Source organism: Cinclus cinclus, chromosome 26 (genome assembly GCF_963662255.1).
Source record: "Cinclus cinclus chromosome 26, bCinCin1.1, whole genome shotgun sequence".
NCBI lineage: Eukaryota > Metazoa > Chordata > Aves > Passeriformes > Cinclidae > Cinclus > Cinclus cinclus.
This window is the reverse complement of record NC_085071.1, coordinates 4,251,766-4,276,324: the sequence shown is the minus strand read 5'-3', so window position 1 is coordinate 4,276,324 and position 24,559 is coordinate 4,251,766. Positions and strand designations below refer to the sequence as shown.

General features: G+C 65.0%; 2 protein-coding genes across 2 annotated transcripts; both read left to right on the top strand.

Annotated features, from left to right (window-relative positions):
* The first annotated feature begins 2,003 nt into the window (after positions 1-2,003).
* LOC134053917 (uncharacterized) lies at positions 2,004-6,102 on the top strand. The gene is given in 16 exon segments (XM_062509268.1): positions 2,004-2,030; positions 2,032-2,292; positions 2,295-2,549; positions 2,617-2,777; positions 2,881-3,040; positions 3,183-3,353; positions 3,438-3,529; positions 3,621-3,778; positions 3,859-3,962; positions 4,057-4,281; positions 4,390-4,475; positions 4,663-4,799; positions 4,957-5,046; positions 5,160-5,368; positions 5,502-5,708; positions 5,815-6,102. Coding segments are annotated over 16 exon segments (2,631 nt in total).
* Positions 6,103-9,488: 3,386 nt separating this feature from the next.
* MAP7D1 (MAP7 domain containing 1) lies at positions 9,489-23,833 on the top strand. Its single transcript, XM_062508951.1, has 18 exons — positions 9,489-9,540; positions 15,328-15,987; positions 16,093-16,161; positions 16,896-17,059; positions 17,419-17,533; positions 19,258-19,368; positions 20,790-20,912; positions 21,042-21,184; positions 21,305-21,438; positions 21,529-21,878; positions 21,955-22,129; positions 22,195-22,354; positions 22,621-22,725; positions 22,848-22,901; positions 22,977-23,061; positions 23,144-23,261; positions 23,336-23,526; positions 23,600-23,833. Exons 1-18 carry the CDS (start codon positions 9,489-9,491, stop codon positions 23,608-23,610), a joined length of 2,820 nt encoding a protein of 939 aa, XP_062364935.1. The 3' UTR covers positions 23,611-23,833.
* Positions 23,834-24,559: the final 726 nt, after the last annotated feature.

The window sequence follows — 24,559 nt, the reverse complement described above, 5'->3', positions numbered from 1 at the left end:
GACACGCAGTCCCCGCCGCGCCTCCGTCCGCACCCTGCCTGCCCGGATGAACTACAAATCCCTGAGGGCATCGCGCGCCCGCAGGGAGCGCCTGTTCCGCATCACGTGATCTCCAGGCACCGACCAATCCCGGAGTGTAGGGTGGGTCAGGTGATGGCCGCGGTCGCCGCCAGGGGGCGCTACCGCCCGCTGCAATGGCGGGGCCACCGCTGTCGAGGCCGCGCTGGGCCCGGCCCGGGGCCGCCGCTCCTGCTCCCCCCGGCCTCACGTTCCGGGGTGTCCGCCGGCAGCGTGCGGCCCCTGCCCGGCCTGTTATGGAGTGGTGGCCCCGGTGCTGCTCCCTACGGTGCTGTCTGTTTCCTGTAGGCCTCCCCGCGGCCTCCCAGCCCCGGCTGATGTTGCGGGGTGAATAACTCCTCATGAGCCGTCGGCAGAGCAAGGGTCTCTCCACGGGAAGCGTGCCTTTCCCGGTGCACCTTGCCTGGGCTTCTGCCCCCGCCTTGGTCCCACACTGCCACCTTGGAATCGGAATAGACTCGTGGAATATCCTGAGCTGGAAGGGACCAGATCAAGTCCATCTCCTGGCCCTGCACAGGACGTCCCAACAATCCCACCATGTCCATGAGAGCATTGTCTGAAAGCTCCTCGAGCTCTGCCAGGGCCAGGCCCTGGGAAGACTGTTCCTGTGCCTCCCTTGCCCATCTCCAGGGGCTCAGCAGAGGCTGATTCCTGGGGAAAGAGCAGTTGGTGTCTGTGGGTGGATGAAGCAAGCCCTGTGCTGGCAGGATTGGGCAGGCTCAGAGCCTTAAGACAGCGGCTCAATGTGGAACACAAGCAGGTTTCCACCCTGTGAGGCCTGCAAATGGCCCCACAAGAACAAGGCAAAGGTGTCATAGAAACCAGCCTGGCTTGAGGCTTCAGGAACTGCAGGGAATATCCTCTGGAATAACCCAGCCTACCTTAACCCTCCCCAAGCCAGCATGGCCCCCGGTGCACCAGGTTCTGCTCCCAGACAGACTGGCGTTGTTTACTTATTTATTTAATCTCCTGTGGTTTATTTATTTATGCCATTATATCCCTCTCCCAGACTTGTCACTGAGTGAGTGCTGAGCCCTGACCCAGCTGGGTTGGTGTGCCGGGGGCAAGACACGCTCTGGGCACAAGGGAACTCCCCCACTCCTGCTGGCTGCTCAGGAATCCAGCAGCTGGGAGCTGGCTCACTGTCACAGGCCGAGCAGGAGCGTGGGGACCGCAGCCGGGCTGCGGTGACCTGCTGGCATTGCCTTACAAGGCTGCATCCCCAGGACACTGCCAGCTGCGAGGCACCGGGCCTGGCACTGGGGCGTGGTGTGGTTGTCCCGGGCTGGGGGACTGCCAGCAGCACCTCCATTGTGCCAGTGAGCTGATGGGATGTCTGTGCTCCCTGTCTCCAGCTCTGCAGTGCCAGGTCCTCTCCTGCTCCAAGTCCTAAATGTTACCTTGTGCTCTCCGCCACAGTGGCTTCAGTGTGCTGGTGGGCGATGGAGATCATTGAATCCTACAACACTTTGAGTTGGAAGAGACCCACAAGGACCACGGTGTCCAGCTCCTAGCCCTGCAAAGGACACTCCAACAATCCCACCATGTTTCTGAGAGTGTTGTCCAAACACTCCTGGAGCTCTGGCAGCCTTGGAGCTGTGACCATTCCCTGGGGACCCTGGTCAGTGCCTAGCACCCTCTGGGGCAACAGCCTCAGACACATCTCAAGACACCGTGTCCCTGATCACTGCAGTGTCCCTCCGTGCTGATCTGGAGGGCAGGAGTGGCACATAAGGTACCCGCACTGGCATCACTCCGTGTCCTGCCATAACGCTGAGTGAGTGAGCACACGGAGATCCCGGGTGGAGCCGTTACTGCTCCCCGGCCCCGGGCAGGGGCCGAGCCGGCCCCGCTGCAGCCGAGGGCACCGAGAGCCGGTCTGACGGCGCCGGGCGGCTCTGCCAGTTCACGCCCGCACAAGGGAGATGTTCCGGGAGGCGGGTGGAACCGAAACGCCGCGACCTGTCCCCGCGGCGGAGCCGAGTTGCACGGGGCTCGGGGCTCGCCGACCCTCGAATACAGACCCCGGTGCACGGGGTGAATCTCGCAAATCCGCCCGGGGAGCTGCAGGGACTTGGAAAAGCCTCGAGACCCGCTTACCCGTCCCGTCCTACCGCGCTCCGCCCCGTTCGGTGAGCGCAGGACCGACTGCAGCGCGCTCCGCCCCGCCGCGCCCACCGCGGGGGTTTCGGAGCGCCGGGGCCGGGCCGTGCCCAGCCACCCTGAGCAGATCGGGGGAGCCTGGCTAGGCCATGCCGTGCGGATCGAGAGGGCCGAGCCGTGCCGTGCTGCGCGGGGCTCTCCCAGCAGCGGCGCTGGGGTTGCGCGTCCTGGTGCTCAGCGCGGCGCTGGGCGCGGGGGCGGTCCGGGCTCAGTCGCCCCCCTTCCCTTTCTGGGACCCCTCGCTGCCCTGGCACCGCCGCCTCGACGACCTGCTGGGCCGACTGAGCCCCGCCGAGCTGGTGCTGCAGGTGAGGGGGCGGCGGGACCCCCCCGGGGGCCCCCCGGGACTCCCCGCTCAGCGCCGCTGCCCCGCAGGTAGCGAGGGGGGGAGCGATGGGGAACGGTCCCGCGCCCCCCATCCCGCGGTTGGGCATCGCGCCCTACAACTGGAACACGGAGTGTCTGCGGGGGGACGGCGAAGCACCCGGATGGGCCACAGCTTTTCCGCAGGCGTTGGGGCTTGCCGCCGCCTTTAGGTACCAGCACCGGGGACCGGGAGCCGGCGGTGTGGGATGGGACCTTGTGAGACAGGTTCCGCCTTGCCTACGCCGTCCTGACACCCCTGTGCTGTCCCCACAGCCCCGAGCTCATCTACCGTGTGGCCAATGCCACGGCCACCGAGGTGAGAGCAAAGCACAACAGCTTTGCTGCTGCTGGCCGCTACAGTGACCACACCGGGCTCAGCTGCTTCAGCCCTGTTCTGAACATCATGAGGCACCCACTGTGGGGAAGGAACCAGGTGCCAGCTTGGGCGGGTGATCCCTCGCTGGGATCAGGCCACAAAGGACCGTGGCTGACCAGCTGGATGTGGCCATGGCTTGCAAAGCTGTGGGGATGTGGGGATGGGGCTCCCAGAGGTGACCTGCCTGTGCCCCGGACAGGAGACCTATGGGGAGGACCCATTCCTGAGTGGGGAGCTGGCCCGCAGCTTTGTGCAGGGGCTGCAGGGTCAGCACCCTCGTTATGTCAAGGCCAGCGCTGGCTGCAAACACTTCAGTGTGCATGGAGGCCCTGAGAACATCCCTGTCTCCAGGCTAAGCTTCAATGCCAAGGTGAGCGCAGCAGGGCAGGGGGTGTTAAGAGGGCAGGGGACAGACACTCCAGGTGCTGAGCCCACTCTGTCATGGTGCTTGCAGGTGCTGGAGCGGGACTGGCGCATGACCTTCCTGCCCCAGTTCCAGGCATGTGTGCGTGCTGGCTCCTACAGCTTCATGTGCAGCTACAACAGGTGTGCAGCGTGGCGGGGGCCACGTGGGCCAGGCTGCCCTTGGCATGGCCAGTGCCCTGCTCTCCTGGCTGCCCCATCCCCTCTCCAACAGGATCAACGGCGTTCCCGCTTGTGCCAACAAGAAGCTGCTGACGGACATCCTGCGTGGCGAGTGGGGGTTTGATGGGTACGTGGTGAGCGACGAGGGGGCTGTGGAGCTCATCATGCTAGGGCACCACTACACACACAGCTTCCTGGAGACGGCGATTGGTGAGCTCATGGGCTGTGCATGGGGTCAGTCCCGAGGCGTTGTGCAGCCATGATGTTCTTCCTTCTCTCTGGCATGGCAGCGTCAGTGAATGCTGGCTGCAACCTGGAGCTCTCCTATGGCATGAGGAACAACGTCTTCATGCACATCCCTCAGGCTCTGGCCATGGGCAACATCACGCTGCAGGTGAGCTGAGGGGAGTGGGACCAGGGGTGTGAGCAGAGAGCCTGAGCTGTCCCTGCCAAGCACAGCTGAGATGTTTGGGTCGGGGTCTCCACAGATGCTGCGTGACCGAGTCCGACCTCTCTTCTACACACGGATGCGGCTGGGGGAGTTTGACCCCCCAGCCATGAACCCCTATAGCTCCCTGGACCTGAGTGTGGTGCAGAGCCCCGAGCACCGCAACCTCTCGCTGGAAGCCGCTGTCAAGAGTTTTGTGCTGCTGAAGAATGTGCGGGGGACACTGCCCTTGCGGGCCCAGGACCTGTCCAGCCAGCACCTCGCGGTGAGCCCCTGCAAGGTGGTGGGCAGAGGGATATGCTGGCTCCTCACCCATGGCACACAGGTGTCATAGGGCTGCTGGTGCCCATCCTCACCTGTCTGCCCTCTGCAGGTTGTGGGTCCCTTTGCTGACAATACCCGGGTACTGTTTGGAGACTATGCACCAGTGCCAGAGCCTCAGTACATCTACACTCCACGGTGAGAGCATGGCTGCACCTCATTGTCCTCTTCTCCTGGTCACTGTTCCCTTCTTCTGGGCACTGTCCAGGGCTGCTGCTGGAGCTGCTTGGCCTTTGGCTGGTGGCCAGGGCAAGGGGGCTGTCCCCATTGTGCCCTGACCCTGGGGCACAGCTGCCCCTGTGTCCTCTGCTTTCCCCTGGTGCAGGAGGGGGCTGGAGATGCTGGGAGCCAATGTCAGCTTCACAGCGGGCTGCAGCGAGCCACGGTGCCGGCAGTACTCACGGGCAGAGCTGGTGAGGGTGGTGGGGGCAGCTGATGTGGTGCTGGTCTGCCTGGGGACAGGTAGGTGGGAGTGGGAGGGCACTGGGTGGGCACTGCCAGGGGAAGGGGAGTGCTCTGGGATGGGAGGGGTGCCCATGAGCCACCTCTGAGGTGGTTGGTACCCCTCTGCCATGTCTGCCCACAGGGGTGTAAGGGGCTCTCTCTTGGCTGTCCCCAGGGGTAGATGTGGAGACAGAGGCGAAAGACCGAAGTGACCTGTCCCTGCCAGGGCACCAGCTGCAGCTGCTGCAGGATGCTGTGCAGGCGGGTAGGGGCTCTGTGGGACCTCAACCTGCCCATGTGTTCCCCATCCATGGGACACCCCAGGGCCATCCCAGCAGTGCCACTACAGGGCTCTCAGTAACAGCCACCTCCCTGCAGCCGCTGGGCGCCCTGTCATTCTGCTGCTGTTCAACGCGGGGCCCTTGGATGTGAGCTGGGCACAGGCACACGACAGCGTGGGGGCCATCCTGGCCTGCTTCTTCCCTGCCCAGGCCACCGGCTTGGCCATTGCCAGGGTCCTGCTGGGCGAGGCAGGAGCCAGCCCAGCTGGCCGGCTGCCAGCCACTTGGCCTGCAGGCATGCACCAGGTAAGGCCAAGGCTGCTGGTCGCACTCTTAGCCTTTCCCTGCCTTGGTGGCTGGAGCAGCTATGGGATGCAGGGCTGGTTCTTGCACATGCCTGCCCAGCCCTGCCCTGTTCCACTGGCCCCTTGTCTCACAGGTGCCACCGATGGAGAACTACACCATGGAGGGACGGACATACCGGTACTATGGGCAGGAGGCCCCGCTCTACCCTTTTGGGTATGGGCTGTCCTACACGACCTTCCGCTATCGGGACCTGGTGCTGAGCCCCCCAGTACTGCCCATCTGTGCCAACCTCTCTGTGTCTGTGGTGCTGGAGAACACAGGCCTGCGGGACAGTGAGGAGGTGGGCACAGCTCCTCTGCACTGAGCTGGCTGGAGGGGGTACAGATGTGCGCGAGCTCTTCCCTGCCGTGGAGTCCCATTGTGCTGACTCCCGTCCCTCTGCTCAGGTGGTGCAGCTGTACCTGCGCTGGGAGCAGTCATCTGTGCCGGTGCCCCGCTGGCAGCTGGTGGCTTTCCGCCGTGTGGCTGTGCTGGCGGGCCGGGAGGCCAAGCTGTCCTTCCAGGTGCTGGCTGAGCAGCGCGCGGTCTGGGTGCAGGACTGGCGCCTGGAGTCCGGCGCCTTCACCCTCTTTGCTGGTGGGCAGCAGCCGGGCCAGAAGACGCGGGCGCCGTCGGAGGTGCTGAGCGCACGGTTCAGTGTCACTGGCATGGCCCGGCCCTTACGCAGCTGTTAATGGCAGCGGTGGCTGCGGGGTGCTGGCAGAGGGAAAGAGATGTGAGGTTCTCTGTGTCCCGTGGGCAATGTGGTGCATCTCTGCCCTGCAATAAAGTGTTGGTGCTCCGTGGCAGCTGTGTTGGGGCCTCCACTCCATCCTCTGCGGAGCAGGACAGCGCTTTGCTCGCCCTGCTCAGTGCTTTCACCCTTCTCCCGTTGCTGTCCCACCCCGAGGCACTGCTGCAGCCCCACACCCTGCCTGTGCCCCATACCGGCCACAGGACAGCGGCCGCTGGGACCCGCGTGTGCTGCGGCCACACGTTCCTGCGCCTCCTGCTCTATTTATAGCTGCTGGGCTGCTCCAGCGCATTCCCTGCGCCGAGGGAGAGGGTGACTGGCAGCCCTGGGAGGCTCAGGAGGGCAGGGTCTGGCCCTTCTTCCCAGGCAGGATCCAGGGAGTGGGTGGGATGCTGCAGGGAAGGTGGCAGAGATGCAGTAGTTGGAATGACCAAGCCCTGCGCTGGCCCGAGGGACAGATCCAACCCTGCAGCAGCTCAGGGGCTGTGGAACAGCACTGGGATGTGATTCCAGCAGCAATGCTGGCAGGGAGCCGGAGCTGAGCAGAACTCCTCCGGATGGTGTTGGAAGACTGTGATTTCCTCCAGCCCAGAGGCTGGAGGCCAAGGTGGGGGTGGCGGGGAGCACGTGGGGCTGCCCAGGCCTGACCCCATGACATCAGGACACTAATTACAGATGCGGCTTGGGATAATTACAGAGCAGGCACGAGCTGTGGCAGGGCAGGGCACAGCCCGCTGTGGCTCAGCCCATTGCTGGCCCATTTGTCAGACACCCACAGGGGATTGTCCTGCAACAGCCGGGATTTGCCATGGGCTGTGGTGTAGCCCCACGGCAAGATGCTGGGGGTCTGGTTGCTATCTTGACATGCTGCTGGTGATGGGTACCTATTGCATCCATCCACCCCAAAACAGGAAACAGGGACAGACACTAGTCCTCAGGATCCTGTTGGGTCATTGCCCCACGGCTAGTGGGAATCAGCTGGAGTGATCTGGGGACAGGGATTCAGATCAGCCCTTTGCAGGCACCTTGTCACAGAGCAGCAGGGTGGGAGCAGCCTGGAGAGCAGCAGATCAAAGTCCTGGGGTTGAAGAGAGAGGTGGGAGCACAGGGATAGGGAGCAGGTGGAAACGGGTGGGATGGGGTGTCCCGCACGGTACTTTGCTCAGAGGTGCTGGTGGGGTTTGTTTGCTGTCCTTATCCCTGTTTACTCCCAGACTTGCATAGCATCTGCTCCTGCTGGCAGGGCTGAGCTGTGGCTGCAGTTATCCTTTGACTTTGGGTGCTGATCCCTTTGGGTCCCTACAATCAGTGTCAGTGCCAGGTGTTGGGCCTCGGGGTGCAGCCCCCTGCCCAGACTGGCCTGATGGAGCCATGGCACTGTTGAACACTACGCTGCAAGCCTGAGGAGCACAGGGAGTGCTGGGGCATGCAGCAGCCAGGGCTGGGTGCTGTGCTCATCATGAGCTCATCGGATTTTCCATCAGCACAGGGAGGGCAGCTGTTTCCAGCACCATGGGAATGGTGGGGCTGGACCCAGGAACCCCAACACAGCGGGGCTCTGCCTGCAGCAGAGTGATCGATCAATCTCTGCTTGTATAAGCCCATCGACTTGGGCTGGCATGGCATTCACAAGCTCTCTCATGTTGCGCTGTTGGAGCACGGCCAAAGGCCCTGTACACCCATGGTTGCCCCTTCCTCACCTTGCCTCCTGCTCCAGACCTCCAGACTGATCCCACTGTGGGGAGAAGGACCATGGATGTGGCTGGATCCAGTACCAGGCTGTCCCAGAGCCTTGAGATGCTCATCTGCTCCAGGTGATGCTGTGGGACCCACGGGCAAAGAGGCTTTGGAGCCGCCCACAGTCACCCTTGGAACATGTCATGGGGTGGCTCCAGTCCTGCTCTGCCAGATCCCTTGTGTGCCATGGAAGTACAGGGCTGGGGGGATGTTTGCAGCTCCTTGGAGGCTCAGCCATGCAACAATGTGTGGGGGGGCTGTTCCCCTTCCCTGTCTTTGTGAGTTTGCTGGACATTGCATCATCCATCCTCCTGGGGTGCCCACCTCCCAGAGCTGAGGCTTGGCTATGCAACATTCCCTGGTGGGGAGTCAGCTGACAGGTGAGTTCTGTCTCTGCGAGTTTCGGGAAGCCTCTGCTCTGTCTGAGCCGGGTGAGAGAGTGCAAGGCTGGAGGCTGTAGGAGGGTGATGACTTCAGGGTGATTTGGGGTGTAGGGCTACCCCTACAGCATCACAGAGTGGGGCCACCCTGTCTGCTGAGGAGCTCCCCATCCAAGTCAGGGGAATGCAATTCCAAGGGAAAGGGCTGGGATTTCGGTAAACCTGTTCGCCTGGTAGGTGAGGGAGAATGAGTGGCAGGGGATCTCCTGGCCTGCGGTGACATCATCCCCAAAACAGGCACCTCTGATGGGTGCTGCCCGCAGAAAACTTTGTTCATCCACACACCCAGAGCCGGGCACTCTGCGGGATGCCTGGAGCAGGCTGGCCACGTGGTGGACAAGGACACGTCCCTGCCTCCCGGTGCCCCTGCAGAGCCTGGAGCTGTGTTCCTCCCACTGCTAGTGCTGCCCACTTGTCCCCTACCCTGGCCGTGCCGCTACATTCCCGTCCAAGCAAGGCCGAAAGGGATTTCGTCGCTGAGCGGGGCCGAGCAGGGGCCGCTGCTCCTGCCTGGGGAGCGGGAGAGGCCTCTGTTGTCTGCCGGTTACCGGGGCAGGGTGGGATGCGGGGAGGGAGCCCCGCGAACGGGGGCGGCTGCTGGCGGTGACTAAGGCTCACGTGTGACGGGGAGCGGGGGAGCAGCAGCTCCAAGGCCTCTCCAACGGCTGAGGTGGGGCTCGGAAACGGGAAATCGGTGTCTTTTTGGGGTGCCTGAGGCTGGGGGAGCAGGTCCGGGTGGCGCTGGCTGTGCGTCGCGGTGCTGCTCGGGGCGGGGCGCGTTTGCTGCGGGGCCAGAGCTTCGCGCGTGACCGGAGCATCGTAAAATGTGCGTGCGAGCCCCAAAATCTGGGAGAGCGGGGTCTGGAGGCGGGCGAGTGGCCGAGCAGAGCTGGGGGATGCTGAGCACTGCAGGGACAGGCAGAGGGGCGGGCCCGACACGGAGGTGACGGGCGCGGGGTCCCAGCCGCGGCTGCGGGAGGAGCGGCGCCGGGTCCGGGCTGCGGGGCCGCGTCTGCAGCCGGGGCGAGGCGGAGCATCCCCCGGCCGCTCCCCCCGGCCGGGGCCGCGGGGCCGGGGCGGGGAGCGCTGAGCGTCCTCCCCCGCGGGCCGGGGGGAGCGGGGCTGGGCCAGCCCCTGCGCCTGCCGCGCCATGGAGCGGAGCTGCGCCGGGCGGGAGCCGCAGCCCCGACCCCAGCCCCTCGGTAAGGATCCGCTGCGGCACCGGCGCCGGTACCGGTTCCGGGGGGCGCCCGGACCCCCTCCCGCACCGCGGGGCTGCAGGGAGTCAGGGTGCGGGATGCGGCCGAGAGCTGCGGGATGCGGCCCGGGGGTGCGGGGTCTGCCGGGGGTGCGGGATGCGGCCCGCAGTGCCGGCGGAGATGCGGCGGCAGGGTCCGCGGAGTGCGGCGGAGCGGAGCGGGGCGGCGGCCGGGAGAGCCGGGGGGGGAGCAAGGGGGGTGGAAAGGCGCAGCCAGGGCCGGGGCGGCTTCCCGGGAGGGACAAAGCCCGGGCAGGGCCCTTCCATCTTGGGGAGGGCCGGAGCGGCCCCGGCCCCGCCGCCGTAGGGGGTGTAAGGGAACTGCCCTTGGGGAGCCCCGGGGGTGGCGGCGCCGGCTGGTGGGTTGGTGGGCTGTACCCCCTGTGGGAGGCACCCGCTTCCCCCCGCACCCCCGGAGCCGCCCCCTCCCCGCCGCGTGGACTCGGGGATTGTCCCGGCAGGGCCGGTCTCGCTGCCCCGGGATGAACCGGGGAGGGCGGCGGCGACGGGGCCGCGCTCGGGGTCGGGGTTGGCGCTGCCTCCCGGGGCTCCAGCGCAGCGCTCGCTGTGACTAAGCAGAGCTCGGTGGCGAAGCCGCTTCCCACCGCGGGAGGAAGAGAGGCGGCTCCCCTCCCCCTCGGCCCCAGTGCTCCGTCTCCCGGGCCCGCTGACAGGGAGGGATGTCTTCGGCTCCCGGCGATGCTGAAAACCGGCGGTTCCTGCACCAACCGGCCGCGGGTCCTGGCATCGCTGCCGAACGACGCGTTCTGCGCCAGACATGTTGTCTGAGTTCTGCTCTCTGCCTCTGCCGCCTTCCCGCCCGCTGTGGCTTGCCTGCTCGATGCTGTTGCTGCCCGGGGAGCAGGGTTGGCTGGTCCTGGGCACCCTGCACACCGGGTTGGGTCATTGGCTGCTCTACTGTGGGCACAGAATGGTGCTAAAGGAGCACGGGTGGTTTTGCACCATGTCCTTCTTCAGGGATCCTCCCTGACCTGTCTCATGTGGGTGACCTGTGTGACTGGGCAGCCCGGGCTGCTTCCTGTCTTGCTGCCTACAGCGGGTCGGAGCCACCATCAGGAACAGGATTTCACTCAAGGGGCCAGGAACCACCATGTGTGGGGCAGCCAGTGGCTCTGGATGCCAGAAACTCATGAAGGGCAGCCAGGTCAGGGTGTGACCTGCGGAGCTGCCCAGGTTGGCAGAGGGATGCAGTGAACAGAGGGATGAGGACCAAGGTAGGGAGCAGGCAGAGGTCTGTCCTTATCTAGCTTTCCCCCACCTTCTCCAGCTCTTTTCCCTTGGCACACCAGAGAGGGAGGGTGAGCTGGTTGCCCGCCAGTGCCTGTGTTTGGGAGCAGCAGCTTGGGAGTTCTCCCAGTGCAGGAGCTGCTGCTGTGAAACCGTCAGAGCAACGTGATGCGACGTGCAGAGTGGTGATGTGACAGTCCCGTGGTGCCATGTCCAAAATAGTTAGTACAGCTCTTGCTCCTTGGAGGGCTCTGAGCAGGGCTGGGCAGCCCCACAGGCAGCCTGCCGGGAAGCCCCAGCCCTGGTAGGTGCCACATCTGTGTTATGAGGCACAGGACCTGTTTTTTGGGGGTACTAACCTGCTCCCCCAAGGGGCTGGATGCTGGCAGGCGCAGAGCCCCATGCCCTGCCTTCCAGCCAGGTTTCTGTTTCCCAGCGTGATGCTAGCAGACAGGTTTTCAGGAACGCGGCTGGGCTGGCTGCCCTGGGCACTGGTGGCACCGCATGGGTCGCCCCAAGGACGAGGGCACCTCCTGTCGCCACTGCCAGTGCCAGATGGATGGTGGGCAGGTGTTCCTGCCTCTGCCCTCTGGCTGTTTGGGGTTGCACTGTGACCACAGTCACAGTTTGCTGTGGGGGTGCTGGGGCCAGCAGCAGCTCCAGCTCTTTCCTTCACATGTGTATTAAACTGTGGAAACCCACTGGCTCTGGCCTCTCTCTCTCCACAAGATCCCAAGTTCCTCTTGTTGCTCTCCAGCTCGGCACATCACTGCTGGCTTGGCAGTGCTGTGGGAAGTCAATGACCTCTGCCCTGGCTGAGGGGCTGGTGCAGTTCCCCCATGGCTGTCCCCCATACTCCTATCGCAGAGCCTTGGCAAGACATGAGCCCTGGCAAAGGAGGCTGGATATGCCTCTTTTTCCTTCCTGGCACCTGGTTGTGCCCTCCCAGGGGGCCCTGCTGCCTGCCCCCTCTTGCCCTGCTCCAGCCTGTCCCCAGAGGCCAGTCTCCCAGAGCGGGGCTGGGGGCAGTGGTGGGGCACTGTGGGCTGAAGCCCAGCCAGCTGTTTCAGTGTCTCCAAACTGGTGGGGAGAGGCGCCAGCCAGGGCTGACAGTGCCCGTGTGCCTGGGGACAGGCTGCAAATGGCTGTCCCCTTTGGGACAGGGTGTCATTGCTGATGGCGGCTGCCAGGGTGGCACTGGCCACCCCCGAGGCAGGAGCTGCTGGCATTGCCCATGTCTCCCTGCCCAGGCATGTGAGCCAGCACTGAGGGTGCGTGTCAGTGCTGTGCCGGCAGGCAGGACATAGTGGGGACGTGTTGGGAATGTGCTGTGGACGTTCCAGGGATGTGTCAGGAGCACTTGCTCATTGTCCCTGTCTCCAGGTGTGGGGGTTGCTGCGGCACAGGGGAATCCCAGGAGGTGGGTGGGACAGGGCAGGGCTCAGACCCAAGGTACATCTAAATATTGAGGTGGGGGTGGGATCAGGGGCAGCAGTGGGGCTTGGAGCAACCCCAGGGCTTGGAGCATCCCGGTGCATCCCACAGCGCTCGGGTGGCCTCAGGTAGAGTGAACACCCGCACCCACAGAGCAGTCCCTGCTCTGCGGCCACGGCTGCCTTCCTGCTCTGCACCAGGACCTGCTGGCAACAAGAGACCCAGGGACCCATCCCCGTGCGGCTGCTGTCAAGGCAGGGGAGGCAGCTGGGAACAGCTGCACCACGGAGGGTCTGAGGGTGTATTTCACACATGGATGTCCCCATGGGCTGTGGGGAGCAGCCTTGCCGGGGCAGCAGTGGCTCTTTGGGCTGGCCTCAGGGTCTTATACTTGGCAGAGCAGGGACTGATGCACAGTGACACCAGCACCTTTGGGTGGCTTTCCAGTGCTCACCAGTGACCTCCGCTGCACCATGAGCCCTGCTCTCCTGGTCCCCCGGGGCCAGGGACAGGCCCTGGTTGATGTCCCCTGCCCTGCTGAGCGCTGCACGCGGAGCAGCCTGTGGCTGCTCTGGCTGTGCTGCGGAGTGGGAACACGAGGATATAGAGCTGGGGCGAGCTGAGGTGACATCAGGAGGGTGCCCCCCCGCCCCCGATCTTATGGGCAGTGCCCTGCAGGGGTGTGCGACAGACAATTAACGAGGGCCGCTGGTCCAAGCAGCACCCGAGGGCCTTGATGTGCTCTCGCTTCACAGCACCAAGGATCTGCCTCTGCCTGGCTGAGCATCCCTGGCCATGTGCTGGACAAGGAACCGTGCTGCACCGGGCACTGGCGGGCCGGAGGTACCGCCGGTGCTCAGTGGCACAGGCAGCAGTGCCAAAGGGATCCATGGGAGGAGCAGGATGGACTGGGTGATGCGGCGTCGAGGGCAGCACCTCACCCTGTGCTGGGCACGGTGCTGTCCCGGTGGCAGCCGTGGGGCCGGTGCCATGTGGGCTTGCCTGGGCTGGGTGCTGCAGGACAGCCGTGCCTGCATGTCTGGGGGACGGGAGCTAATCCATGTGGAATGCCCTGGCCGGGGGAGAGGGGACACCCGCGCTGCCTGGGCGCAGGCAGCGTTGGGTTTCAGGGCAGCTGCCGTGCTGGAGCAGCGACAGGGACAGATGGCGGCAGGGCTGGACCTGCCCCACCTTGGGGGTCTTGGCTGGGCTTGGAGGTCTTGGCCAGTCCTCCCCTGGCCACAGGTGCTGTTGTCTCTCTGGCTAGTGGGGCAGGGCAGATCCTGCCCCAGGGCTCTGTGCCTTGCTGTGTGGGGTGCCAGGAGGCACCCACTGTCCCCTGCAAATGCTCCCCACATGTCCAGGGCTCTCCTGAGGTATTTCCATCTGCTCAGGGGATCAGCCTGGCCTTGACTTGACTGGCCTGGCTTTCATTTGGCCCTGTGGGCAGCACTTGGCTGTGCCACCACAGTGGTCACCCCTCCCAGCACGGTGACACTGTAGGTGCCATCCTGGGATCTGGCAACGGAGGGCTGCCAAGCCCTGCTGCCTATGGTTGCCCATCTGAGGCAGCCCTGGGGGGACAGAGCAGGGGCCCCCCTTAGTCCCAGTCCCTCATCAGACCGATGGCTGCCTCACAGGGCGCAGTGCTGGGGACATGGGATGTGCAGGATCGGGGCCAGGGGATGGGCCGGCTTCCTGCAGCAGAAAATACCCGGAAAGTCTGCGGGGGGGCCAGGGCTTGCTGTGTCCCCACAGAGTCCAGGGTGGGGGAATCCTGTTGGCACAGCCCTGGCCTGGGGTCTGCAGCAGCACCCCCAGCCCTTTTCTGAGAACCAGGGGACCTGGGGTGTGCCCATGCTGTCAGTGCAGGGGGCTGGCAATGCCTCTTTGGGTAGCCTGGGCTGACCTTGGCTCAGAGTGCTCCAGCATGGGGTGGACGAGGGCATGGGAAGGGAGAGGAGCCGTGGGGTGGGTGAGAAGCCATAGGGTGGGTGAGGAGCGGCGCCGGCTGTGTTTGCAGAGCCCACACTTTGCCCCTCGCTGAGGGCTGTGGAGAGCTCTGCAAATATGGCTGAGCCGGCGTGTGACATCAGCTGGTGGTGGGTGCTGGTCACTTGGGTTCTGCCATGGTCCCCCTGGAGCTGGGGGCTCACTCTGCAGTGGTGCCCATGGGGCTGGAGCTGTGTGTCCTGGGCTGGGTCTAGCACCATTCTGGCCAGGAGTGATGGTGCTGCTGCTGCGTGGGGGTTGGAGTTGGGATCCTGGCAAGTACTGAAGAGTTTGTTTGCAAAGGGCTGATAATGAGGGCCGGGGGAGTCAGCACCACTATCGTCACTGAGGACACTTCTGACACCACTTCTGCAGAGGGCACGTGCCATGGCATTGCCAGGCACTGGCACCGTGTCGGGGTGTGCTCAGGGCTCCCTCGGGGTGCCCAGTGGCCATCCAGAATGGGGGAGATCCCCTGGGCTGCCCCACGGCCGGCCCCACGCGGGGAGGGGGCTCTGTCTGGCAGCCTCGTGTGCATTCCTGGGCCATGAGTTCATGGCTGCGGGTCCGTGGCGCATGGGGGCCATGGGCTGTCACGGTGACGTCAGGCCACAGCCCGCGCCCATCCTGCCTCTGGCTGTGCCGACTGTGCCGCGGAAACTCTCGACATCCTCGTCCCCTCAGGGAGAGTGGCAGGGGAGTGTGTGGGTCCCTGTGCCCATGGGGGGGGTCTCTGGCCCTGTGTCCCCCCATGGCAGGGCCAGGCAGCAGCTGCCAGGGTATGAAGGGCAGCTTTGTGGTGGCAGTGCCTGGTGGAGCCCGGCTGTCCCTCTGTGCATTGTGTGCCCAGCGCCTGGCACCCACTGTGGGTGCCCCCCAGGATCGTGGCAGCAGCAGGGCTGAGGTGGGGGTCCCACTGCCCTACCCAGCCTTGCTCCTGAGGGCTGTGTTTGGGGGGACAGGGCTGTGCCCCCTGAGGACTGTGTTTGGGGAGGATGGATCTTCCACAGCCTTCCCCAACTGAGTGACCTTGTGTTCTGCTCTGCCTCTCTTGCAGGGAAGCCACCATCCCCGATGGGAGACAGCATCCCCCCACCCTCCGTGCCACCCCCTTCGCCTGGGGATGCCCTGCAAGGAGAGCACAGCCCACCCCAGCACAACCGACCTGTCCCTCCAGATGTCATCCCCTTGGAAAAGACCGTCCCACCTGTCCCTGCAGCCATAACCCCCTCTGGAAAGATCGTCTCGCCTGTCCCTGCAGCCATGCCCCCATCCCGGCAGCCCGTCTGCCCTCCGGCCGTGATGTGCCCCTCTGAGAGCAGCCCCCCACAGCGTGACCAACCCAGCCCTCCAGCCCTGGCACTGCCAGGACAGCCTGTGTCCCCCAGCCCTGCAACTGTGGTCCCCTCAGCACAGAGTGTTTCCCCCCGGTGTGACCGGTCCCCCTCCGGACCCCCCAAGCAGCCTGGGATGGAGCACCCCAAAGAAGAGTCATTGCCCCACACCACTGGCCAGCCTGTCCCCATCCACGCTGCTGCCCCTCGCTCTGTGGAGATGCTGCCCCATGGGAGCCAGCCCCCAGCCCCGGATGCCACTGAAGGGGCTCCTCCTGATGCCAAGAGCTCCCTGGGTGCCACAGCTGGGCCCTCAAAGGACGTGACCCCCCGGAGCAACCGCCCCTCACTGTCTCCTGCTGCCAGCACCCGGCCCAAGCAAGGTGGGTGCCAGGAGGTTGCAGTACTCCAGTGATGCTGCACCCTGTGGGCACCAGTCAATGCCCGGTGGGACCAGGCACTACCCTGTTGGTGTTTCCCCTCTGCAGATGCCCAGAAAGCCCAGGCAAGGCACAAGCAGGCGAAGGAGCGGCGCGAGGAACGGGCCAAGTACCTGGGTACGGGGCTGGGAGGGAAAGTGGATGTGGGGGGAGGCAGGGGCTAAGGAGCTTTGCTGGGTCATGGGCAATCCCATTAGCTGTGGTGAGCTGAGCCCAGGCGGGAACTGCAGTGCTGGCAGCTCTGCCCACCAGGCACTCACTGATTCCCCAGCACACTGCTAACTCCTGAGCACACCACTGACCCCTGGGCACACCGCTGACCCCTGGGCACATTGCTGACCCCTGGGCACACTGCTGACCCCTGAGCACACTGTGCTGACCCCTGAGCACACCGCTGACCCCTGGGCACACCGCTGACCCCTGGGCACACTGCTGACCCCCAGGCATGCTGTTGACCCCCCAGCACACTGTTGCTCCCTGCTTTGGACACTCCCCGGGTCTGTGCAGGTGTCACCAGCCCTGGTGCCCGGCTCTGCCATGTGCAGGCAGCCCCACAGTCGCTCAGGGCAGCGGGCGAGCGGGGCCCCTGCACTGCACATGGGGCCTCCTTGTCCCCGCTCTCTTTCCACCCTCATTCCCCCATTGTTCACTGCGCGGCTCGGCGGGCTCCCGGCCTTCCTTTTGTCCTGACCCAAACCCCTCCCTCGCCGTGATGCTGCAAGCCCCGCAAGCCCGGCCGCGTGTCCCGGCCACAGCCAGCCTGTGGCCCCACGCCGCCGGCATGGGCACGCATTCCCACCGTGGGGCTGCCCCGGGCTGTGCCTCCGGTGCGACCCCGCTGCCCCCCTCAGCTGCCAAGCGGGTGCTGTGGCTGGAGAAGGAGGAAAAGGCCCGGCTGCTGCGGGAGAAGCAGCTGGAGGAGCGGCGCAAGCGGCTGGAGGAGCAGCGGCTGCGGGCGGAGAAGCGCCGGGCGGTCCTGGAGGAGCGGCAGAGGCAGAAGCTGGAGAAGAATAAGGTGAGGATGAGGATGAGGATGGGTATGATGGGTGCAGTGGACTGGGGGCTGGGGCGGCACATGGGATGCAATTCCTGAGGAGTTCTCACGGCTCCAGCAGCCCTTCAGGAGATGCTTCATGAGCCGTTCAGGAGCTGCCCGCTCTGCCTGTCCTCTGCTGCCCCTTCTTCATGGTGCAGAGCCTGCGCTGTGCCTGTGCCCAGCTTCTTGGCATGTGTGCCCTGGCCAGGGCAGGCATCGTGTCCTGTCTCCCTCTAAGCACCCCCATTGCTGCGATGGCCTCATGCTGGGAGGCTCTGGCTGGCCCCAGCCTCACTCCCGCAGCCACCAGGCTGAGCCTGTCCCTCTCCCTCGGGCAGGAGCGCTATGAGGCAGCAATCCAGCGGTCGGTCAAGAAGACGTGGGCAGAGATCCGGCAGCAGCGGTGGTCCTGGGCTGGGGCCCTGCACCACGGCTCCCCCGCACACAAGGACGGTGAGTGCTGGGCTGGGCACAGGCACCTTGGGATCCTGTGGCTCTGACAGCGGTGGGGGCAGCTGGGCATCTCTCTGCCAACCCTCAAACCCAGCTCAGCCCCACTTGGTGGGGTCATGCTGCCATCACTCTGGGCTGTGCTGGGGACTGATGGGATCCTGTGGCTGTTCCTGCTCCTGTGGGGCTGGGTGTAAGCCAGAGGGTGTGCGTCACTGTCCCTGTTCCGCTCAGAGACCTGCCTGGGGGCAGCCCTTGGCTGCCTTGGCATGCCATGGCCACACTGCCAGGTCTCCAGCAGCCTCGAAGAGCCCCTGGCTCCTGGGGCTGTGGAGCTGCACGAGGCCTCTGCAAGCTCTGTTTGGGGTCTGTGCTGTGGCGTGTCCCCTTGTCTGCCAGCTGGGTGGGGACAGTGCTTGACCCCTCCAGGTCCAGTATGGAGGTGATCGTAGCTGTATGCGTGGCTGCAGAAGCTGGTCCTGCTCCTTGGGGGCTTCTTGGGGACACTGTGCACAGTTCAGCACTTGGACATGTGGAGGTCTCCACTGTCTCCTGACTGCTGTGCTGTGCTGGCAGGTGCTAGCACTGTCTGGCATGGATGGTGACACAGAAGAGAGCACTGTGTCCCTGGGAACTGTCTGGCCTTCGCATGCCATGGGGCAGCTGTGCTGGCCCCAGCTGTACCTGGCCAGACTGTGTACAGGTGTTGTGTTCCTGGCTGTACTTGACTGAGCTGTGTACAGGTGTTGTGTGCCAGGTTGTACGTACTGGCACCGTGTGCCCACTGCCATGTGCGTTCAGGTGTTGCGTGCCTGGCTCTACCTGGCTGGGCTGTGTGTACAGGCTCCCTGTTCTGGGTACGCCTGTCTCAGTGCTGTATGTGCCACTGTGGCTCATGGCACACTCGTGGTACAGCACCTGGCAGGGTCTGGCAAGAGGACACCTTCCCCTGCCACTTCCCATCAGGATGTGCTGCTGGAGCTGCTGCCAGCTGTCACTCACAAATCTGCCTCCACCAGCCCTAAGCTTCCCTGGCTGCTTTGTCCAGAGGAACCCAGCCACGGTGGGGAGATCCCAGCTACCTGTGGAGGTGCTGCCAGCCACCAGCACTGTCCTGGCAGTGCCATAGTGACCCAGCACCGGTGTGATGTTGTCTCGTGTGTGTCTGGACCTGCTACCCTCACCCTGCTCCCCCAGGGTGGATGCTCACCTGGTGCTGCTGAGGTCCCTGGCCAGCTGCTCCCGATTCCCAGGACTGCCTTTGGGAAGGCTGTTGTAGTGGGGCCTGGGAGCCACCCTGGCTCTCTGAGGATGAGATCCCTGCATGATCCCAGCATGACCCTGCAGGGTTCAGACACTGCTATACTGAATTTCAGTGCTGTGTATCGTGTCCCCAGACACCAGTATCTCCTCTGGCCCCACTCAGTGCTGTGTCACTGGATTCCAGCATCTCTTGTCCCACTCTGTGCCGTGTTCCCAGACTTCAGCGTCACCTGTCGCATTCTGTGTCGTGTCCCCGGATTCCAGCATCTCCTACCCCATTCTCTGTCGTGTCCCTGGATTCCAGTATCTCCTACCCCATTCTGTGCTGTGTCCCCGGACTCCATCATCTCCCCTGGTCCTTCCACTTCTGCCCCAGTGCCCTGGCACGGCCGTGCATGCTGCATGTGGGGGGCCCGGCCCCAGCCCCGGGACCTTAATGCCCTTGTGTCTTTTCCCTCCTCCAGGTGCGAGCCGGTGCTCGGTGTCCGCTGTAAACCTCCCCAAACACGTCGACTCTATAATCAACAAGCGGCTCTCCAAATCCTCCGCCACCCTCTGGAACTCTCCCAGTAGAAGTAAGAGCCCTTTGCATTTGCCCCAGCGCAGGGGGCACAGCCCGGCCCCCGCCCAGCGCTGGGGACTCCCGATGCCAGGGTCCCCCATCCCCAGGTGCCCGCGGAGAGAGGAGAAGCCGTTTGCTGTTTGCGGGAGGAGGCTGGAACCGGCCGGTGGCTCCTTGAGGCTGTGTGGGCTGGGAGGAGAAGGAAGAGGAGGAGGAATAGCTGGGTGGTGGCAGCCCCATGGGGCGCCAGGATAGGGATGGGAGCCTGGCTCCCTGCCCCAGGGCAGCTCCGGTGGGTGCTGGTGCAGCCACAGAGGGGCTGCCTGTTGCCAGCCCTCCTGGGGCTGGGCATGGTGCCAGCAGCCCCACAGGCTCCTGGGGCTGGGTGCCACCATGGAGCTCTGTGGTCGTGGTGCTGTAAGGTCATCCTGGCCCTGGGAGCACTGCCCAGGGCGGCAGCCATGCTGGAGGGATGTATCCAACAGAGGGATGTGTCCAACAGAGGGATGTGTCCAGTGCTGGGGCTGCTGTTGTGTTTCAGGGTTGCCTGGTGATGGGTGCCTTCCCGGACGGGTATAAATAGCCAGAGCAGCTGATGCTGGTGGCTGTGGTGACGCAGGCATCTCCCACCGCCCAGTGCTGGGGCTCAGCCCAGGGACAGGCACCTGGGGGCTGTCAGCACTGCCCAGGTGGGAGCAGCATCTCCCTGCGTCCGTGCCAGACCTGCCACCCTGTCCCCCTGCAGCACCCATGGCTCTGAGCTGTCCCCTCCCAGCAACCGGTGCTGCCCTTGGCCTGACACCCAGTGGAGAGGGGCAGAGGGGCCCTGTCTCCATGGGTGTTTCCCCTGCGCCATGGGGTGTTTGGTGACATGTGCTGCAGGGCAGCCATCGGGAGCTTGGTACCCAGCTGAGCCAGCTGTGTGGCCAGGCATCGCCGTTCTGTGAGTGCTGTGAGCTTGGCCTGGCTCCTGGGGCACGCTCGGTGGTTCAGCACAGCTCCCGTGTGATGAGGATACACTGTGGTGTCCCCCAGGCAGCTGGCACATGCCAGGGCCTCGGTCACACAGGGCAGGGACACAGAAGGGTGCCATTGCTGGCCACAAGGAGAGGGCAGGTTGGGGAGGCTACTGTCACCGGGGTGGCACCTGACACCACTGGATACGGTGACTGTGGTGTCCACAGGACACAAGGGCACCATTGTCGTCATGGCACAGCGCCGTCCACAGGCACCCAGGTGCCCACCCATGCCTTCATCCTGCTCAGCTGTGCAGGGCCGTGGGGACCCCTCCCCAGCAACGGCCAAGCTCTGGGCACTCCTGGAACTGTGCATGCGCCGTGGTATTGCTGCAGACACACGGCTGCTCCCTCCCAGTGGTGGCTGTGGGAGCAGGACTGGGGTTTGTGGTGCACTAATGGCCCTCTCCCTCCCCAGACCGGAGCTTGCAGCTGAGCCCATGGGAGAGCAGCATCGTGGACCGGCTGATGACGCCCACCCTGTCCTTCCTTGCGCGCAGCCGGAGCGCCGTGACGCTGGCTGGGAATGGCAAGGAGCAGGGTGAGCCCCCGGGGGCCAGGGACATGCGGGTCCTGGCACAGGCAGGGAACCAGGATGAGGGAGCCTGAAGTCACTGGGGAGCTGGTGTTGGTGCTGGCTCCATCCTGACCCTGGTCACTCGTCCCCCAGTGCCCGTGTGCCCACGGTCAGCCTCCGCCAGCCCCCTCAGCCCCTGCCACAACCACCGCCTGCCACACCGCTGCTGGGAGCGCCGGAAGGCGGCTACTGCCAGCCCTGATGTGACACCGCACCGCAAGACCGAGCCCTCACCCGTAAGTGCCATCTCCTGCAGGGGCCCTGGGTGCCAGGGCAGATGTGGGACACGGCGTGGCTTCTGGCCAAGCCCAGCACCCAGTGCTGACACCATCTCTGTCTGTCCTGGGCCGAAGCAGAAGAAGAAGGAGAAGAAGGAGAAGGATCGGGAGAATGCCAAGGAGCGCAGCGCCCTGTCCCGTGAGCGCAGCCTCAGGAAGCGGCAGTCACTGCCGGCGGCACAGCCCCGGCTCCTGCCTGCAGCTGACAGCAGGTTGGGACCCCCGTCCCTGAGGTGTCCCAGTCCCTGACCCCACCCACGGGCTGCCCCAGCCCCACTAACACAGTATCTTGCTGTTTGCAGCCCCGGCCCCAAGAACCGTCCCTCATCCCCTGCCGCTCCCAAGAACCGTCCTTCATCTCCTGCCACCCCCAAGAATCGTCCCTCATCCCCTGCCACTCCCAAGAACCGTCCCTCGTCCCCTGTCACCCCCAAGGCCCGCCCGGCATCCCCCAGCCTGGCCCTCGGCTCTCCCCACAAGCCACCTCTGCCTCGAAGCGTCCATTCCTCCCCCAAGGTGCGGGCCAGGACCCGGGAGGAGCGAGGGGAGCAGGAGGGCCAGGTGAAGGTGCGGGAGAGGAAGGAGGAGGAGCGGATTCCGGCACCCCCAGCCCTTCCTGAGCCCCCCAAGGTGCCCGCAGAGCCAACAGCAGGTGGGTATGGTGTGGTCGGGGAAGCCGCAGGGCTGGAAGAAGCCAGAGCAGCACTAATGCTGCCTGCCTCTCTCAGGCCCCCCAGTCCATGTGGCTCCTGGCCCTGTGCCAGCCAGCCCCCCAGCCAGACCCTCCGCCGGCACCACGGACCGGGAAGAGGCTGCCCGGCTGTTGGCAGAGAAGCGACGCCAGGCCCGGGAGCAGCGGGAGCGGGAGGAGCGGGAGCGCCGGGAGCAGGAGGAGCAGGAGAGGTGGGTGTTGTCCCCCTGGTCCCTGGCCCTGGTCTCCTGCCATGCTAAGCATCCCCTCCCCGCAGGCGGGTGCAGGAGGAGCGGGCGCAGCGGGCGGCCGAGGAGCAGAGGCAGCAGGAGGCCCTGGCGCAACGGCGGGAGGAGGAGCGGCGTCTGCAGGAGCAACGAGAGGCCCGGGAGAGAGCCCAGGCTGAGCGAGAGGAAGTGGAGCGGCTGCAGAGACAGGTTGGGGTGACAGAGTGTGGGGGAAAGGGGATGCAGGAGATGAGGGACAAAGCCAGGGATGGAGGAGGAAGGCAGGGATCTTCTCCTGTGATTCACTCTCCAGGGGGATGAAGGGGTGAGAACCAGCCTGGTGCCTCAAGGCCCAGAGTGGCAGGAGGGAACATGGGGCAGGGTTGCAGCACATCCCCACAGTCCCTGTCCTGGTCCCTGCCCCATCCCTTTCCTCCCTGTTGCATCTCATCCGTTCCTGCCCTGCTGTGACACAGAAGGAAGAGGCCGAGGCAAGGGCACGTGAAGAGGCTGAGCGGCAGCGCCTGGAGCGGGAGAAGCACTTCCAGCGGGAAGAGCAGGAGCGGCTGGAGAGGAAGAAGGTGAGGGTGGGGGCATCTCCAGCCATGGGGCACGGCAGGTTTTTCCCTGGATGGGATCCTGCCTGGCACCAGGAGCAGATCTGGGTGTCCAGGGCATTGTGTGAGTCCCTTTGTGACTGCAGCGCCTGGAGGAGATCATGAAGAGGACGCGCAAGTCGGATGCAGCAGACAGCAAGGTGGGAGCTTGTCCTCTGTCCTGAGGCACTGGGGACTTGGGGCACTCGACAGAGCCCTCCTGCCCCTGCCTGCAGACCCTCACAGCTCTCTTGTCCCTGCAGAAGAAGGACGACAAGAAGGTGGTGAACGGGAAACCAGCCGAGCAGGAAGATGTCCCAGGTGTGTGGGCACCCGGGGCCTGCTTCCCCCAGCCATGGTCTTGCCCGGACCACGGCTGAGCCAAGTTCCGCCATGTCCCCAGGCCGCGAGAAGCACCTGGGGCCGATCCCGAAGGCAGAGGAGCTCCCGGAGACGGAGACCCCAAGCGCAGGGACGCCGGGGGGAACGAAGGGCTTGGTGGGTGATGGGGTGCAGCCAAGGTGAGTGCGGGGACACCGCGGGGGGGCCGGGGGGCAGCGGGACCGAAGCTGATCCCAGCACTCCCATCCGGCAGCTCCAAGGAGGCAGCAGCCCTGGTGAATGGCATGCAGCCCGGCAAGCATGAGAACGGCTTCTCAGGCACCGAGGGCTCCAAGGAGCTGCGGGATCTCTCCCACCACAGTGGTAGCCCCAGCAGCATCATCCCCTTTGGCGACAAGGAGCCCTTCCTCAAGCAGGCCGTGGTGAAGCCCCCGCAGGTGACAGGTGAGCAGCGTGAGGGATGTGGGGGGACGGCGCTGTGTGCACCCCAGGCTCACACTGCTCTCCCCACCCACAGAGGTGCTGTGAGGGTCTGGCTGATGTTCCCAGGGGCCACTGCCCATGCCCTGATCCTGGCGGCCCATGCAGAACCGTAGCTGTCGTCAGAACACGACCCTTGCTGCTTCTCCCGGGTGCCCGGGGGCTGCAGGACCCCGGCAAGGACGCCTGGCTCCTCTCTTTGTTCTCGTTTTTATTTCGTTTTGTTGGTTTTTTTTAATTTTAAATATGCACCTTATCAGACTGACAGCCCACCCTCGCAGCCTGCCGGAGCCGCCCCAGACGTGTGGTGTAATGATGTAGTTATTTAACTCGCTGGGTACAACGTCTGTGAATACTGTAAATAGAGCCGGCCGAGCGTGGGGATGCTCTGGGGGGCTCGGGTGGGGGGGGTGGGGGGGGAACCTTGTCACAGCTCCCTGTCCCCACATTCCCCCGCATGTCCGTGTGTCCAGTGTCCCCGGGCCCGGCCGGCACCACGCTGCTCTGTGCCCTTGTGACAGTGTTATGCATCCAGACAACCTTTGACAACGATTAAAAGTGGACAATGCCCTCGGCGTGCCTCTCTGTGTCCGGGGAGGGGACTGGGCGGGTCTGTGCCCCCAGGGTTGGGCAGCGCCGGGCACTCTCTCGGCCCCCACAGCAGTGGGGCAGGTTCGTGCCCGTTCTCGGACTCGCTCCCCGGAGCCCCCCGCACTGCCCACTCCATCAGCTCCGTCCCGGCGGCCCCACCCACAAGCAGGGCCCTGTCCCTGGGCCAGGCCCTCAGGAGCCGCACGTGGGACAAACCGGGAGCCCGGGGCCCGCACCATTAGGGCTGGACGGGAGGGAACCCGCGAAGCCCCTGCGGTGAGGGCCGGCGGAGGAGGCGAGGCCGGGCCGGGCCCGGCCGGGTGGACGCGCCCCGTCACCGCCCCCGCCGCCATTTCCCGCCCGCGGTCCCGCTCCCCGCCGGAAAGGGCTGCGTGTAGTGCCGCGC

Bases quoted from the DNA above. Each gene is read 5' to 3' on its own strand.
- MAP7D1 (XM_062508951.1), top strand. From the start codon at position 9,489: ATGGAGCGGAGCTGCGCCGGGCGGGAGCCGCAGCCCCGACCCCAGCCC. The intron at 17,534-19,257 runs GTGAGTGCTGGG...TCCCTCCTCCAG, and splicing joins CTCCCCCGCACACAAGGACG to GTGCGAGCCGGTGCTCGGTG. The intron at 23,062-23,143 runs GTGTGTGGGCAC...CCATGTCCCCAG, and splicing joins CGAGCAGGAAGATGTCCCAG to GCCGCGAGAAGCACCTGGGG.